Raw genomic sequence first — 17,568 nt, forward strand, 5'->3', positions numbered from 1 at the left:
TGGAGGAACTGATTTAAGCTCCACAATCAGACCTTAGACCCACTGTAGAACCTTTGAGGGAACATTTACACTGTTTGTACCTTGATGATCAAAAATTGTTCCTACACAGAACCTTCATTTCTATCAGTGCAACACAGAAACCTGCCAGTTTTTAATGCAGTGCTGCTTGAGGGAGCAAAAGTGACAGGCATTTGTTGTATTCAGTGTAAATGGGTTTTGGCCTTTGTGCATAGAAATTTATGGTATTTGGCTGACGCTCTTATCCAGAGCGACTTACAGCTTGATCATTTTACACAGGGGGGGCCAGGGTGGTGTTAGGAGTCTTGCCCAAGGACCCTTATTGGTATAGTGTAGGGTGTTTACCCAGGTGGGGATTGAACCCCAGTCTACAGTGTAGAAGGCAAAGGTGTTAACCACTACACTAACCAACCACATCTTAAGAAGAAACCTCTCAAAACACACTTATGTAGTTTTCACAATGACTGTGAAGGTCCCCAGTGTTTTCTTATTTAGGATTTGTTCTCGTTTAAGAGCAGAATCTATTCACACTGAGAACACGTCATGAATCTGACGTAGATTTTTTCTTAGAACCTTTCTCAAGAACACATTTCAGGGAAAAACGTACAAAGATATTGACAGATGAGACTTCTTAAACAATTGGTGCGTTTTTGTCAAAGTGGCGAGCATCGATTGATCGTAAAGGACCTCGCCTTCCCTGAATGTAGGTAGTTTGACCAGAGGAGGATGGGTCCCCCCTGGTGAGCCTGGTTCCTCCCAAGGTTTCTTCCTCAGTTCTGAGGGAGTTTTTCCTTGCCACTGTTGCCCCTGGCTTGCCCACCAGGGGGTTTCTGTACATTCTTACAGTCCTGTTGAAACTTTGTCTTTTCTGAAATCCTGTAAAGCTGCTTTGTGACAACATCCGTTGTAAAAAGCGCTATACAAATAAATTTGATTTGATTTGATTTGAATGCACCTTTAATACCCAAGCATGATTGTATCACCTGTTTGAGACCTTTTTTATTTATATATATATTTTTTAGAACATTTCTGTGATTTTTCTAGTCTTTATTTTCAAATTTCACGTTTCAGTTGTGTTGCAGGCATCAGCTTCTGGAAAGAACATATATTTACCAAAAACAACGAAGGTAGTAAGGTTAAATAAGTAGCTCAGACTTTTTAAAAATACCTTTTTTGTTCGTTTTTTGTTCAGTTCTACTGCTTTCATTCAAATGCACATCAAAGTCGATTTATAAATCACTTTTATTTCTGTTTTATTTACTTTTTTTCCTGCGGTCTTAGTTCTTTTGGAACTGAGTTTATATTTTGCGATGCAAGTTTCCTGTGCAAACTAATTTTTATAAGCATTTTGGTTCATCAAGTCTTGTGTGCAACAAATAATATTAATTTTAGTCCAGGTAATGCAAACTAGATCTTTTTAACTTTACCTTTTTTAAACTTTTAATCTTTAGGTTTAACCCCTTAAGTCTCATAACTTCACAACCTGCATATTAGATTCATAGTAGTTATCAAGTAATTCATTCTTGCCTGATAATAAGTCTTGAGACGTTTAAGGGGTATAAATATTTGGCAAAGCATATTTTAATCACAGTATTTAACTTATTGAAATATGATAGTTTGTCATTGACCCATGTGTGGACGTTCTTATCATTTGGCTCTGTTTCTTGCTTTTTGTCTGTTTAGGTGTCCCGTGCTGCTCATAGTAGGTGACACTTCCCCAGCTGTGGAAGCAGTGGTGAGTGATGATGCTGAAACTAGGGATGCACCAACAAGGGAATTCTGAGCTGACGGCAGTTTCTGATATATTTCATATACAGATATGTTGATGCTGATACCGGTGCTAGTTTGTTTTTCCAGGACTGGACAAGTCATAGAAAACAATAATTACTGGAAAGGTTATGGAATTTCCTGGACTTTCCCCCTGTGCAGTTCTAACCACAGTTTACATGAATCTCAGTTAGCTAAGGGGTAGCATTTAGGATGTTCACGGTGCAAACTGTATCGAAGATGTTTTGACATTCCAACACTGGAAAAGTGAAGGGGCAGTCGTGGGCTGGAGGTTAGGGATCTGGACCTGTGACCGGAAGGTTGCCGGTTCAATCCCCAGGGCTGACAGTCCATGACTGAGTGTGGCTGTCTTACATGTTTTAATGAGACACTTAACCACTCTGAGTTTGGAGTGTTTGGTCAGGACTTGGAGCGATCCAGTCTCCGCCCCAAGTCTGGACCCATGTTACATTACAACTAATTAATTTTAAGTTAAGTTTTAGTTCTAAATTTATTCTGCTCTCTTATGCAGAAAAGGGTCAGGTGGCAAGTTGGTTCCCCGGTCAACCAAATGCAAAGATCATCACAAAACAGCCTTTATGTCCTACTTCGGGACTAGTGCTTCACCCCTCCCTTTGTTATATGTCCCTGAATCACCTTTTGGTTCCCATTACGACTTGGTTTACCAAGAGAACCCTTATTTCCCACCAATCTTAAGATTTTATTTATATATATATATATATATATATATATATATATATATATATATATATAATTTCTCATCCCTTCCATATCAAGTCACTCTGACCTCTTCAAGGCCTTTCGTTGGGCACTTTCCTCATTAATTTGACTTATGGGCTAGTTTTTTGCCAATTCTTCTTTTCTCCAGGTGCCTTATCAAAAACCCTTTTATGTGATGCACTGCCCATGCCTGGGTCAGAGGTTCACGCTGTCCCATGCATGCAAACGTTAGGCCTGTTAGGCCTCAGCTATATGACCATAACTTTATTTCAGTAATTTCTAAGTGGATGATTGTTACAAAACTTTTATTAATTGTATTATTGTATTATTATTGTATTTATTATTGTATCAGCATTTCTGACCGTTTATAGGAATCATTTTGAGGAAAATCAGGCGACTGCATTGGGTAAATCGTGTTCATTAGTTTTTTCACCAAACTATTCCTTTAACCTGGTGCATTAAATGTTTACAATATCAATCAGATCTTCTCTTTTGTCTGATGCCAGTAATAATTGTTTGTATGAGCTTGTGTTTTTTGTGGCTCACCTACAGAAAACATTTCGTTCCAAGTTGTTCTGTTTATCTCAAGTAGCTAAAATGTATAAGGTTGCTTTCTAGGCGAGAACAGCTTGTGCTTTGAAGGTCTTCAGTTGAAACTGTGCCTTGTATGTCTGTGTTGTCGCTCTCTGAACTGACTAAATGGAACCTGATCTTGTCTCTTCTCTCAGGTTGAGTGCAACTCGAGGCTTAACCCCACAAAGACTACCCTGCTCAAGGCAAGAGAACATACTCTGCCTTCCAAATGCTTTCTAGTAGTCCTCGTTTTGTAAGACATGGATGGTTTTACATTTTGATTTTGATTATTCTTTCAGATGGCAGATTGTGGAGGTCTACCTCAAGTTGTTCAAGTAAGCTACAATGAAAAACTGATATTTGAGTAGAGTTTTGGGAGAGTATGACGTCCTGTAGATGAGTGAATTATAGCTGCTGTAGTTTCTGAACTCCATTAAATTCATTTATTTACAACCCCATTTCCAAACAAAGTTGGGATGCTATGCAGATTGAAAATAAAGATGGAATGCAATGATATGCAAATCATGTAAACCATGTTTTTAAAGGAAAATAGTATAAAGACAACATATTAAATGTTGAAAGTGAGAAATGTTACTGTTTTTTGAAAAATATATGCCATGAACGTGTAGATTTTGTTCAGAATCAGTGGTGCCTTCTAAGATGTGCGGATCACCCATGCCATGTGTGCTAATGCCCCCCTATACCATCATGAATACTGGCTTTTGAACTGTGCACTGATAACATGCTGAGTGGTCTTCAGCCCGGAGGACAAAGTGTCCATGATTTCCAAAAAAAAATTCAAATGTTGATTTGACCACTTCACCCCAGTTCATTTTAAATAAGCTCAGGCCCAGAGAAGGTGGCAGCGTTTCTGGATCCTGTTTATATTTGGGTTCTTCTTTGTGTTTTAGAGTTTAACAGCGTTTGTGGATGCAGTGATGAACTGTGTTCACAGTCAGTGGTTTTCAGAAGTGTTTCTGAGCCCATGCAGTGATTTCCACTACAGAATCATGTCTGTTTTTAATGCAGCGCTGCCTGAGGGCCCAAAGATCACGGCCAGCAGATCCTGGTTTTCAGCCTCGTCCCTCACAGACAGAGACTTCTCCAGATTCTCTGAGCCTTTAATGATATTATCTACCATCAATGATGAAAAGCAAAGGTTCTTTGCTGTTTTATGTCGAGAAACTTTCTTCTTGAATTGTTGCTCTATTTGATGGTGCAGTCTTTCTCAGAGTGGTGACCCCCCCCCCTTTCTTCTGAAAGACTCCGCCTCTCTGAGATGCCCCTTTATACCCAGTCATGCTACTGACCTGCTGCCAATCAACCACCAGGTGTTTTTTTTTTTAACATTGCACAACTTCACCAGCCTGTTGTTGCGCCGTCTCAACTTTTTTGGAACATGTTGTTGGCATCAAATTCAAAATGGACATACATTTAAAAAAAATAAATAAATAAATAATAAATTCTCAGTTTCAACATTTGATCTTGTCTTCGTCGTATTTTTATTTTCCTTTTAAAAATATGATTTACGTGATTTGCACATCATTGCGTTCTGTTTTAATTACCATTTAGCACAGCGTCCCAACTGGAAATGGGGTTGTATTTGTTTATTTAAAGCCCTGGGGAACCGACATGTTTCTGTTTTGTAGGTCGATCTTGCTCTTGTGAGGACACGGTATTCATGTACGAAGTATAGCCTATGAATGGCGTTCCACTGACCGAGAAACAGCTGATAAATGCTGCCAAAATTCCCGTTTTGACGTAAATCGGGCACTCCTCATAGTTTCTTCACCATTTACAAGTGGGTTGTCCCACCCACGTAGTTGTATTTTAAGCTACTTTTATCTTTTATTCACTGTTATTTTAAATTTTCTTTTAATTTAAAATGATTAAATGTAGTTATTATTTTCTTTGTCATGTCAATCCCTGTTTTTGTAAACGCTCGGCTACACTGAAAATGAGGGTTGCCCTCAATGTACTTCCGAGTCAAAATAAAGGTTGATTGATTGATTGATTGATTGATTGATTGATTGATTGATTAAGCTATGTTAACCCAACAGTCTCCTTCTCTGTTCAAATCAGAGAAACTGCCAGTGAGGAAGCTAACATGGCAAACATAACGGAGTTATTTGGCTGGGGGATGTACCCCCAGCAGTAAACTGAATAAGAACCTTACCTTCTTGTTATGTTGCCATATAAACACTAGTAGTGGCGGTGGCTGCGACCTTTTAACCTTGCTGGATGTTTAACATAACACTCAATTTGAGCTTCATACAATGAACTTGAACAATGTACGGCATAATTATATTCCATAATTGCCAACTTCTCTTTTCAGCCTGGTAAACTTGCTGAGGCCTTCAAGTACTTTGTCCAGGGAATGGGCTACAGTGAGTATCTGTCTCACTTTAACTCTCTCTCTCTCTCTCTCTCTCTCTCTCTCTCTCTCTCTCTCTCTCTCTCTCTCTCTCACACACTTCGTCTCTCTCGTCAGCCAGTTCCTTCCGTAGAAATCCCTTCTTCAGTGTCAGTCACATGATTGTGTTATTTTCCTCATGTTTTAGTCTGACCTAGGCTGTAGCGGTGTGTCTGAAATGTATGTGATGTGCCTTTTGTGTCTTTAAACATCTTGTCTTTTAAAAAAAATCTCACTGTCAGAAAGTTTTATGTGGAAAATTTCACCTCAGCCACCCTTTTCCACCCACGCAGATGTCTTTTAACACATGCTCTCAGACACGCGCACGCAGTCACACTTTGACCAGTTCAGATGCTGAATTATCTCACTGTAGCTCTGTTCTGTCAGGCTCCGCAGTAAAGCAGCCGACCTTGTCACACAGCTACACTGTGTTATGAAATATTGTTCGTTTTTCAAGTTCGAGATAATAAGCATGATTACTCATAGAGCCCCAGGGGAACTTGCTGTCACATGCTGACATGGAACCAGGCTGAAGTTCCCTTGTGTTATAAATCGCAGCGTGGGTTTGTGACGCTTAACTAACATACGAATTTGTCTCCTGTGTGGCTGTGCAGTGATGCAAAGTCGAGGGAGTAAGTACAGGAGCTCTACGCTGTGAGAATGCCGTGTTGCATGGCCTGCATCCAGCCCTGTGTGGAAGACAACTCTCTCTCTCTCTCTCTCTCTCTCTCTCTCTCTCTCTCTCTCTCTCTGAGCTTTACTACTACTTTTTCTACTAAATACAGTGCTTTTAAGTATTGAGTTAGCTTCTCAGACATCTGGGTGAAACATTTAAATGAATGATTATTTTAATTAAAATATACACCAGGCATAACATCATGACCCCCTCCCTGTTTCTACGCTCACTGTCCACTTACTGTATAGCTGCACTCTGTAGTTCTACAGTTACAGACTGTAGTCCATCTGTTTCTCTGATACTCTGTTACCCTGTTCTTCAGTGGTCAGGACCCCCATGGACCCTCACAGAGCAGGTACTATTTGGGTGGTGGGTCATTCTCAGCATTGCAGTAACACTGACGTGGTGGTGGTGTGTTAGTGTGTGTTGTGCAGGTCAGAGTGGATCAGACACAGCAGTGCTGCTGGAGTTTTTAAACACTGTGTCCACTCACTGTCCACTCTATTAGACACTCCTACCTCGACAGTCCACCTTGTAGATGTAACGTCAGAGATGACCGCTCATCTGCTGCTGTATAGTATGAGTCCTATGGACTGTACTATTCTCAGTCCAGCAGCGACACTGAGGTGTTTAAAAACTCCAGCAGCACTGCTGTGTCTGATCCACTCAGACCAGCACAACACACCACCACCACGTCAGTGTTACTGCAGTGCTGAGAATGACCCACCACCCAAACAGTACCTGCTCTGTGAGGGTCCATGGGGGTCCTGACCACTGAAGAACAGGGTAACAGAGTATCAGAGAAACAGATGGACTACAGTCTGTAACTGTAGAACTATAGAGTGCAGCTATACAGTAAGTGGAGCTGATAAAAAGGAGGTGGTCATAATGTTACGCCTGATTGGTGTGTATATGAAAATTGTGGGTCGTCGCTTATACGTTTTTATGTACATATCTGTTGATGCCGATACATAAAATTCTCTTGTGCTGCTGCTCTACAACCGACTTCAACTATTAGTGAACTGATAATTAACTGATAAACAGAGCTGAAGATGTTTCCATGCTGACTAAGAAAGATGTGCATCACTGAGAAAGAAGTTATGATAAAGTTAAAATTAAAAATACCTTGTATTTGAAAATTTAAGCAGATAACTTATCAAGGAACTACTACAAATAAATAGTGTATTATTTATTATTTAATAGCCTTTTGTTGTTCAGAAACCTGGACTATTGGATAAAGCGTCATGTGTAGCTTATATTATTTCAGCTGTAAGATATTATTTAATTAAAAAAAAAGGCAGGTTGTTGAGATGACTCTGAAAATGTTAGGTACACTACTGCCACAGACACGAGGAACCTGAATGGTTCTAGACATTGGGTAGCTAGCTTGAGTCACCCTTTCAGTATTTTCAGTCTGATCAGCACTGAGCTGTGAGTGTGAGAAAGAATGAGCAAGAAAGCTGCAACCCAGTAAGTCAGAAACTGTTGTTTTGTTAAGAACCTGGTGTGATTAGTCACATTCCTTCTTTATAAGTCACTTGGTATTTTGACCTGTAGTCCAGGCTCTTGACTCTTCTTTACAGCAGAAAAGCTCCATCATTACACACAACTAAGCCAAAAATACGGTAAATCCTTCCCTCAAAGCTGCTGCTAAAGATTCTGCTCCTTACCTACTTTAACTAGTGTGGTCGTCTCAGTACCTTCTTAGAATTTGTCCCTTGTTAAAAGGGTTTTTGGTGGCTTTTTGTTTGTTACTAAGGTTTGTGTGGTTCTTCATGTAGGTTAGATTAGATTAAGCAACCCTCATTAGTCCCACAACGGGGAAATTCCACCTCTACATTGTTTTCCATGAAAACTTCAATGTAGGGTGGGCAGCTAGTCCAAGGCAAGTGGCGGTAGCTGATGCGTGGGCAGCTGGTCTGAAGCGGGTAGCAGTGGATGAGCAGCGTGAAGCTCATGCGGGTCCGTTTAGGAGCTGGTCCGTTCAGACTGATGTTGCATGCAGATCACATTTGAAAGATAATGTGAACAAAGAAAATCAGATCTGGGCCACTTTTACCTGCTGTGTGAACGTAGCCGCGGATGAATCACCTCTTTGGCCCCTCCCGTTCATGCTGAAGTCATTTGGAGTGTTTCAGACTGGGTTGCTTTTTAAGTGAGGTACAATACAGGACCAATCAAAATAGCTGATTTGCATACGTCGGCCTTAAAGACACAGCAAACAGCCTAAGGCATATAAAGAGGTTGAACGAATTATCCCATTTTTTTGGTACGTAAAAACCCACACAAATGTCAAAAGTGAGCCTTAGAGATAAAAATAGAGTATAAGAAGTATATAAATGTGTAGGATATGGGACCTTTAAATCTGATCTAAACATTTTTGGCGACTTTTCTGTGTTTGGAAAAGTCCCTGACAGGTTAATTGTGAGTTCAGGCCTTTGTGGTGGGGTGTCTGGTGGGGTCTCTGGTGATTTCCAGCATGTAGAAAGATGAGCATTAGTCATTTTCCTTCTGTTTAGACTGTATAATGTGGGACCGCCTAAAGCAACCGAGTACAGCTTAACCACAACTGAACTTGCCAACCATATTAGAGGCACAAGTCACAGAGAGGCTGATATACATCAGTAACTGTACTTTCTGCAGGGGAGTATTTGCTTTGTTGGTTATCTGTTGATTGATGCCCTTTAATAAACCCTTGTGGAACAGGGCAGGTTATGGAATAATTATGTAATGGATTGTTGATAAATACCATCCGCATTAATACAACCCCAATTCCAGTGAAGTTGGGACGTTGTGTAAAACAAATAAAAACAGAATACGATGACATGCAAATCCTTTTCAATCAATATTCAGTTGAATACACTACAAAGACAAGATATTTAATGTTCAAACGGATAAACTTTATAGTCCATCCATCCATTTTCTAAGCCGCTTCTCCGTCAGGGTCGCGGGGGGTGCTGGAGCCTATCCCAGCAGTCTTCGGGCGGTAGGCAGGATACACCCTGGACAGGTCGCCAGTCCATCGCAGGGCAGACAGACAGACAGACAAACACAGACAGACACAGACACATAATATGAATAAACGTTGAACATATTTACAGCACTAAACATATTTAAACCCTATACATAATTGCATCAATCATCTTATCTATGCCCTGGAGGGAAGAGGGGGTGGTTTCCAGGCATATTTCACCTGATATCAGTACAATGTCGTCTTAAGAATGCTGACATAAATAGTTATGTATAGTGTTTTAAATGTTTAGTGCTGTAAATATGTTCAACGTTTATTCTTATTATGTCACTACAATGTCATTTATTTCATAAAACATCTTATGTCAGGTTGCGAGAACCGACATAAGCGCTTAATAAATGTTCATGTAGTGCTTCATAAACACATTATTCAGCGCTTATGAATGCGTCATGAAGCCCTTATGTAGGTAGCCTTCAAATAAAGCGTTACCGAAAGATTTAAGACTAACATCAATAATTTGGAGGCGATTGGTCTTATTTGCGCTTAGCTGGTTTCCTGATAACTTTCCATTTGCAATGAGAAACCGAAAAAGTCACAAAGCTGAAGCTGAGAACTCGGCCAAGTTCTCCAGGCAACATTTAAAGTGGAAAATTCAAACAAGGAGCTGGCGAACGAGAAGCGACTTCAGCCTCGTAAAAAGTTGAACATTTGAGAGACGTTTTACATGAAACTGATCTACTTATGAAAAAGTTTCCTGCTGGAGATGTGAGAAAAGCGGCTGTAGCTGAGCCGAAGATTAAAGTAGAGCGAAGTCTGAGTTTCGTTTGTTATATTTCTTAGTCTGTACTAGTACATCAGCACGTACTGAGACATGCAACCAAACGGTAAATGGGACATTAAATGTTGTGGCTCCCAAGGTGGTTTGATTTTTGTTGAAAGGACCCAGTGGCGACCTCTAGCCGACCCCTTCCCTAAGGGACCCTTACATGGTACTATAAGCATTAACCTGACAGCAGTTGGATTGCTAGAAAGGAAAATGACGATTTATTATTTATTTATTTATTTTATTTTATTTTTATGTGTTTTTTAATCGCCCAATAAATGCATTGCGGTTTTGAAGATTTAGATTTTTGTCTGTACTGCTAAACCAAAAACAGTATTATTTATTGACACTCATACCGCTGCATACAGTATATCGCCCAGCGCGACCAAAGAAAAAGCGTTAAATACTTTGATGTATAGTTGTGCAAGCTGTTGGGGAAGACTTGGGGAAAGTCGTAGGTCTGAGTGATTGATTAAGACTAGTATGGCTTTTAGTATCGTGTGGTTAGGGTTATGGTAAAGTCAGAATTACGCTTCGTGCTAAAACAGGTTATGGTTAACGCCGGGGTTTTTGGTTTGCAAAAAAAATATGCAAATGTAGCTTTTGTTGACTGAGCCGGTTCCCTTTTTAGACCGAGAACTCCACCCCGACATCCCCACACTTTCCCCTTGACCCCCCGGCTAATCTGTCTTGTGTTTCTTCTCTATATGACTTCAGTCTTTTAGAAAGTCTTACTGGTAATCTCTCCATTTCCCTCATCTCTCTCTCCTCTTCCTCTTTGACCCCTCCGTCAAATGTGAACAGTCCCCCATGTGCTCCTCAGCCACCTGAACAGCGACTCAGGTACCAGGAGTTCAGACAGCACTTTAGACTTCCAACCCGCCATCTCCACTGTTTCGTCCACTTAGTGTCTGTCCATTCAGTCTCTCTCTCTCTCTCTCTCTCTCTCTCTCTCTCTCTCTCTCTCTCTCTCTCTCTCTCAGCCCTGTCTCCTCACATCCATTCCTCTGTTTCTCCCTGTCTCTGCATCATGGTGTTAAAAGCATGATTGTGTGGTCAGTCATAACCTCAATATGCTGTATGTTTAATGTTGAGAGGGTGCGAATTCAAGCACACTGGTAAGGTTGTCACAGGTATTACTTATTTTGCTCTCTCTCTCTCTCTCTCTCTCTCTCTCTCTCTCTCTCTCTCTCTCTGTCTTTCTTTCTGATGCATTATTTGGCATTAATGCATGCTGCATTTCTACATGGGTTGCGATTCCTGAACATTCATTTTTTCAGCTGCAGTAAAAATGAATTGAAACTTGATCCTGATCTGGGGATTTTTTTTTTCTTTTTGGGAGAATAATGACTAGATAGTGGCAGCACTGTTTAAAACATGGTTTATCACTGTAGTGATTGTATCAGGTATGAAAATAACACCAGTTGTGTCAGATTGCAGTTAGGGCTGCAGCAGTGACCACAAGAATGACAATAGGTAGTGTCCTGACTGTGGTGGCTGACACTTCAAACTTTGACACACACACACACACACACACACATATATATATATATATATATATATATATAGATATATATATATATAGATATATATATAGAGATATATATATAGAGATATAGATAATGTGTGTGTGTGTGTGTGTGTGTTGTTGTTGCTGTCGGAAGAAAACCTTGTATCTCCAAAATGGCAACTTTTCAGGAGAAGGATAAAACCTACTTTACTTTTAATGTAAGTCAATGGAACCAGACGTCTTTCCAGGTCATTTTAGGCCGTTTCTTTTAGTCCATTCGTCATGAAATTTACACACAATGTAAAGACCACCGGGCATTTTCAAATTATGTCAAAAACTGAAAAACATCAAAAATCGAGATACAAGGTTTTCTTCCGACAACAGGGATATATATGTATATACACTCACCAAGCACTTTATTAGGAACACTATACTATCATTAGGTAATGATTAGGTAACGAAGAGCCGCAGGTCTTTCTGGCCCGTGTTGGCATGAATGCATCGTTTTTCAGGGGCACCGTCAAGACCTCAGCATACTTTTTGCTAAAGAAATTCTCGAGGGTGACTGGAAGCCGAAATCGCCTTTGCAAGCTGACAAGCTCCACTAATGTTCACACATTACACACATTACACACGTGGCACACCTCTTTTGTACCGACCAATCAGAGGCTTTTTCGCATATTGAGTTCGCCCAGCTGCCATATGCGCAACGTCTGCGGTTGTGTTTCTCTGCAGTTATGTCATATGGTTTGCTGAAGCCAGGCGAAATATGCTGAGGCCTTCGTTTGGGTTTAGATCTGGTCACTGGTAAGGCCACTGAAAAATTAGGTCATTGTCAGGTTCATGGAACCAGTTTCAGATGATTTCAGCTTTGTGACCGCATTATTATGCTGAAAGCAGCCATTAGAAGACAGTAAGTTATGGCCATGAAGCACATGGTCAGCAACAGTACTCAAATAGGCTGTGACATTCACGCAATAATTGATTGATATTAATGGACCCAAAGTGTGTCTAGAAGACCTTCTCCACTGCATTACACCACCTCCACCTGCCGGGACTGTGCACAGTGCAGGGTGGGTCCCTGGATTCATGCTGTTGACGCCAAATTCTGACCCTACTTCTGTATTTCTCAGCGGAAATCTGCATAGAGATGCTTTTCTGTGGTTCTCTCAGTGACTCTAGCCTTTCTGTCAGTTCGAACCAGTCCGGCCATTCTCAGTCGACCTCCCTCACCAACAAGCAGCTTCTGTGTGTAGAACTTTTGGGTGACGATGTTTTTTTTTCTTTTTACATTCAGAGGAAACTTTACAGACTGTAAATCCCAGAAGATCAGCAGTTACAGAGATACTTGAACCAGCCCGTCTGGCACCAGCAATCAAAATCACTGAGATCGTAATTTTTCCCCATTCTGATGATTGATGTGAACGTTAGCTGAAGCCGCTGGCCCATATGTGCATGGTCTCATGCGCTGCGCTGCGGCAGCGCGATTGTCTGATTATATAAGTGCATGAATGAGTAGGCGTACAGATGTTCCTAATAAAGTGCTTGGTGATTGTACGGTGCTGTGAAAAAGTATTCACACCCCTTGAATTTTTCCACGTTTTTTTCACGTTACACCCACAACCTTAAATGAATTTTATGAGGATTTTTTGTGGTAGTCCAACACAAAGTAGCACGTAATTGTGAAGTGGAAAGGAAATTGAACATCCGTCCATTTTCTAAGCCGCTTCTCCCTCAGGGTCGCGGGGGTTTGCTGGAGCCTGTCCCAGCGGTCCTCGGGCGGAAGGCAGGAAATAGTACACGGTTTTCAAAATTTTAAATAAATAAAAATCTGAAAAGTGTGGGGTGCATTTGTATTCAGCCCCCTGTACTCTGACACCCCTAAATAAAATCCAGTGTGACCAATCGCCTTCAGAAGCCACCTAATTAGTAAACAGAGTCCACCTGTGTGTCATTTATTCTCGGTGTAACTAGAGCTGTTCTGTGAAGGCCTCAGAGGTTTGTTAGAGAACATTAGTGATCAAACAGCATCATGCAAACCGAGGAACACACCAGACTTTTGGGGATAAAGTTGTGGAGAAGTGTAAAGCAAGGTTAGATTAAAAAAAAAAATCCCAAGCTGTGAACATCTCACACAGCACTGTTCAGTCCATCATCTGAAAATTGAAGGAGTATGGCACAACTGCAAACCTACCAAGACATGGCCATCCACCTAAACTGACAGTCCAGGCAAGGAGAGCACTAATTTGAGAAGCAGCCAAGAAGCCCATGGTCACTCTGGAGGAGCTGCAGAGATCCACAGCTCAGGTGGGAGAATCTGTCCACAGGACAACTATTAGTCTTGTACTCCACAAATCTGGCCTTTATGGAAGAGTGTCCAGAAGAAAGCCATTTCTGAAAGCAAGCCATAAGAAGTCCTGTTTGCAGTTTGCCTCAAGCCATGTAGGGGACACATGTGGAAGAAGGTGCCCTGGTCAGATGAGACCAGAGTTGAACATTTTGGCAAAACGCTATGTGTGGTGGAAAACTAACACCGCACATCAACCTGAACACACCAACCCCACCGTGAAACATGGTGGTGGCAGCATCATGTTGTGGGGATGCTTCTCCTCAGCAGTGACAAGGAAGCTGGTCAGAGTTGATGGGAAGATGGATGGAGCTAAATACAGGGCAATCCTGGAGGAAAACCTGCAAAAGACTTGAGACTGGGACGGAGGTTCACCTTCCAGCAGGACAACGACCCTAAACATACAGCCAGAGCTACATTGGAATGGCTTAGATCAAAGCATGTTCATGTGTTAGAATGGCCCAGTTGAAGTCCAGACCTCAGTCCTATTGAGAATCTGTGGCAAGACTTTGCCACACTGTCCATCCAATCTGACTGAACTTGAGCTATTTTACAAAGAGGAATGGGCAAAAACTTCAGCCTCTAGATGTGCAACGCTGGTAGAGACTTGCAGCTGTAATTACAGCGAAAGGTGGTCCTACAAAGTATTTATTTGGGGGGCTGAATACAAATGCATGCCACACTTTCCAGATTTTTATTTGTAAAAAAATGTGGATGTATAAAATATATAATTTCCTCTTCACTTCACAATTACTTGCTGCTTGGTATCGGACTGTCTCATAAAATCCCAATGAAATACGTTTAGGTTTGAGGGTGTAGCGTGGAAAAATGTGGAAAAGTTCAAGGGATAAAATTACTTTTTCAAGACACCGTATATGTGGGTGTATATCGCTAATGTCGGAAGAAAACCTCGTATCTCCAAAACCTTAACTTTACAGGAGAAGGATAAAACCTACTTTACTTTTCATGGAAGTCAATGGAACCAGACGTCTTTCCAAGCCACTTTGGTCCATTCATCATGAAATTTACACACAGTGTAGGTGTTTTTACATCAAAAACTGAAAAACGACAAAAAAGGAAGATGCAAGGTTTTCATCCCACAGCAGCGATATATTTAATTGTGATAACCGTTAATTGGTGAGAGAGCCTGTGTTTGGCTAATTTGTGCTGTTTTTAAATGTTATATCCAGTCATATACAGTGTTCAGCAGCCTAACCAGCATTTATCCAATAATCTCATTGAAAGACGTAGACCTGTTCCTTTTTTAATATCGAGGTACTAAACATCAGTTAAGGGATACATGTATGTCGCAGACCTCCACATCACCCCCACCCTGTTTCTTGCAGGTGGTGATTGCATCATGTGGTTCATTGCATCATTAAAGAAGAAATGTTTGAAGGAAGAAGGCAGCAGCTAAAGGAGAGCAGCCAAACAAGCATAATAGCTAGAATTCATTAAACTATAATCAGCAGGTTCATCAGGTATCAAAATAATCCTAAGCTGCCACCTTCAGTGCTGCCAAACTGGTATCTACATCTTTTTGTGAAGAAAGCTCATTATTCTCCCTGCTGCTTAGAGCACCATGTATCAGGAATGGAATGGCACAAACTCAGTACCAAATGTTTGTGGCACCCTTTCCCACACGACTGTATTCCCCCGCTCTTCAGATCCACCTCCAACCCCATACAGTAGTTCAGTTCTGAATGCTATGCTTTATATTCTCAAGGACATCGACTCACGCTTCCATCTCCCCGCCCTCTTCTCTGTTCCATGCAGTGCCCACTGCCAGTATGACCCGTTTGGCACGCTCTCGTACCCACTCGGCGTCCAGCATAAGCTCGGTGGACGGCGTCCGTAGCCGCACTCACACCAGCTCCCAGCCGGAGGGCGCGACTGCCGGCCCAGGACACGACAACCAGGCCAGACCACAAACCATGGAGGTGTCCTGCTAAACCGTCTCTCTTGCACTCTTTCTCTCTCTGTCTGTCTCGTTCTCCCTCTATTAAAAGGGTGTTACACTGATTTATTTTTTTTCTTGCACCCCAAAATATCAATTGAATTCACTTCCTCAGATGTAAACGAAGTCACAGACAATGTTTGAAAAGAAAAAAAACGAGTGAAAAATACTCGCATTACGTTCCAGTGGTGGTGATGGGAACCATGGCTCGCAGTACGTAGTGCAGATTGTCTTCATTAATACCACAAATCATTAACGCTACAAGTGTCTTGAAGCAGGAATGGGAAAAATAGCACCCAAAGAAAGTTTTTACACTGCGTTCAAGTAATTTACCACCGCAAACTTAAGCTCCCCCAGCTTTGCAGATTGTTAAAACGGCGTTTTAGGGCCACTGTTAGTAAAAATAGAAATAGAAGGCTTTGAGGAAAAATATCGTACTTTTCGAGAAGTTGTAATATTTCACAAAAAAGTCATGATATTTTGGGAATAAAGTAATATTTCAAGAAAAAAGTTGTAATATTTTGGAAAGAGTCACAATATTTGGAGGATAAAGTGGGCTAACTGTAGGGGGACTAACTGTAGGAGGACTAACTGTAGGAGGACTAACTGTAGGAGGACTAACTGTAGGAGGGTCTAACTGTAGGGAGGACTAACTGTAGGGAGGACTAACTGTAGGGAGGACTAACTGTAGGGGGACTAACTGTAGGGGGACTAACTGTAGGGGGACTAACTGTAGGGGGTCTCGGTTGCTGTCCTGGCGCCGGAGCTCCACTCACTCCCGTCTCTCTGTGGATCATTTTGATCTTCATCCTCACTGTCTGTGGAACTTCATGCCCTCTTTGAATGGGGAGATGAAGCCCCCGATAGCCATGTAGACCACCCTACTTTATTCTTTAATTCTGCTATTTTTAATTTTATTAACAGTGGCCCTAAAACGCAGTCGTAGATTACAGATATGAAAAAAAATTTTTTTTGGTTGTTGAATTTCTACATTTTTCTGCAAAACAATCTGAATAACTTTATTTACTGTTCAACACGCAAATTATGCTTATTTTTATTATTTTCATTATTATTTTATTTTTAAGTGGAATTCCCCTTTAATTCTGAAACCAGAGCGTTCTGGTGTTACGAAGGGATGCAAAGTATGACTGTTTGTACTCAAGATGTGTTCAAACTATTGCAATGCAGTCATATTCTACCTTATATTCAGACCTTTCTCTTCTCTTTCTTCACTCCTTTCTTTCAGTTTTACTGTTTTTCGTCCAGGTACTGTTTGTCCTTTCCGTCTCCGTCTCCTCTCGCTGTGTACATATTTAGATGAAGGCTGATGTCCTGAGTAGAAATGTTGATATTCAGAAGGCACTTGTTGGTGAGAGAGGTCCGATTTGTCCCTCTCGAAGGTCTTCCTCTCGCTCGCCCACTACAGAGGACTCGCTCGCTTGTCCCCCTCCTCCTGCTGTTCATTCTGTCTTCAGTGCAGTTCTGTTACTCCTTTTTTGTGTCCGGGAAGGTTCTGTTCTTATTTTTATGACTCCTGTTAATATGTTGTGCTTTGTGTTGATATTTTTCTTTTGGTTCTATTAATTGCAGAGTAGTTGTCAACAGCCTTGTTTGACTGTACCTTATTACCCGCTACTGAGAAGCATGTCCCTCTTTTCAGTGTAATATATTGGGAGTGTATTTGCTTTAGTTTCGGTGTTTCCGCAGGTACTGTACACCTCCTGTTCTTCCCCTATTCGCTCTCTCATGACTCTGCGTGACCCACTAAGCTT

At 41.2% G+C, this 17,568-nt stretch overlaps 1 protein-coding gene across 4 annotated transcripts in view; it reads left to right on the plus strand.

The window, feature by feature from the left end:
* ndrg3b (ndrg family member 3b) overlaps positions 1-16,200 on the plus strand; it is a 106,971-nt gene extending 90,771 nt beyond the window's left edge. For 3 of the 4 annotated variants that reach the window (XM_037541326.1, XM_037541327.1, XM_017700963.2), the window contains 6 exons: positions 1,702-1,753; positions 3,255-3,302; positions 3,399-3,434; positions 5,435-5,486; positions 10,787-10,825; positions 15,616-16,200. In XM_037541326.1, coding sequence (XP_037397223.1) covers positions 1,702-1,753; positions 3,255-3,302; positions 3,399-3,434; positions 5,435-5,486; positions 10,787-10,825; positions 15,616-15,791 — 403 coding nt within the window. In that variant the 3' untranslated portion in view covers positions 15,792-16,200. The remainder of the gene's footprint in view (positions 1-1,701; positions 1,754-3,254; positions 3,303-3,398; positions 3,435-5,434; positions 5,487-10,786; positions 10,826-15,615) is intronic. The other variant, XM_037541328.1, reaches the window with a different exon arrangement.
* Positions 16,201-17,568: the final 1,368 nt, after the last annotated feature.

The sequence above is a fragment of the Pygocentrus nattereri genome, chromosome 9 (genome assembly GCF_015220715.1).
Source record: "Pygocentrus nattereri isolate fPygNat1 chromosome 9, fPygNat1.pri, whole genome shotgun sequence".
Taxonomy (NCBI): domain Eukaryota; kingdom Metazoa; phylum Chordata; class Actinopteri; order Characiformes; family Serrasalmidae; genus Pygocentrus; species Pygocentrus nattereri.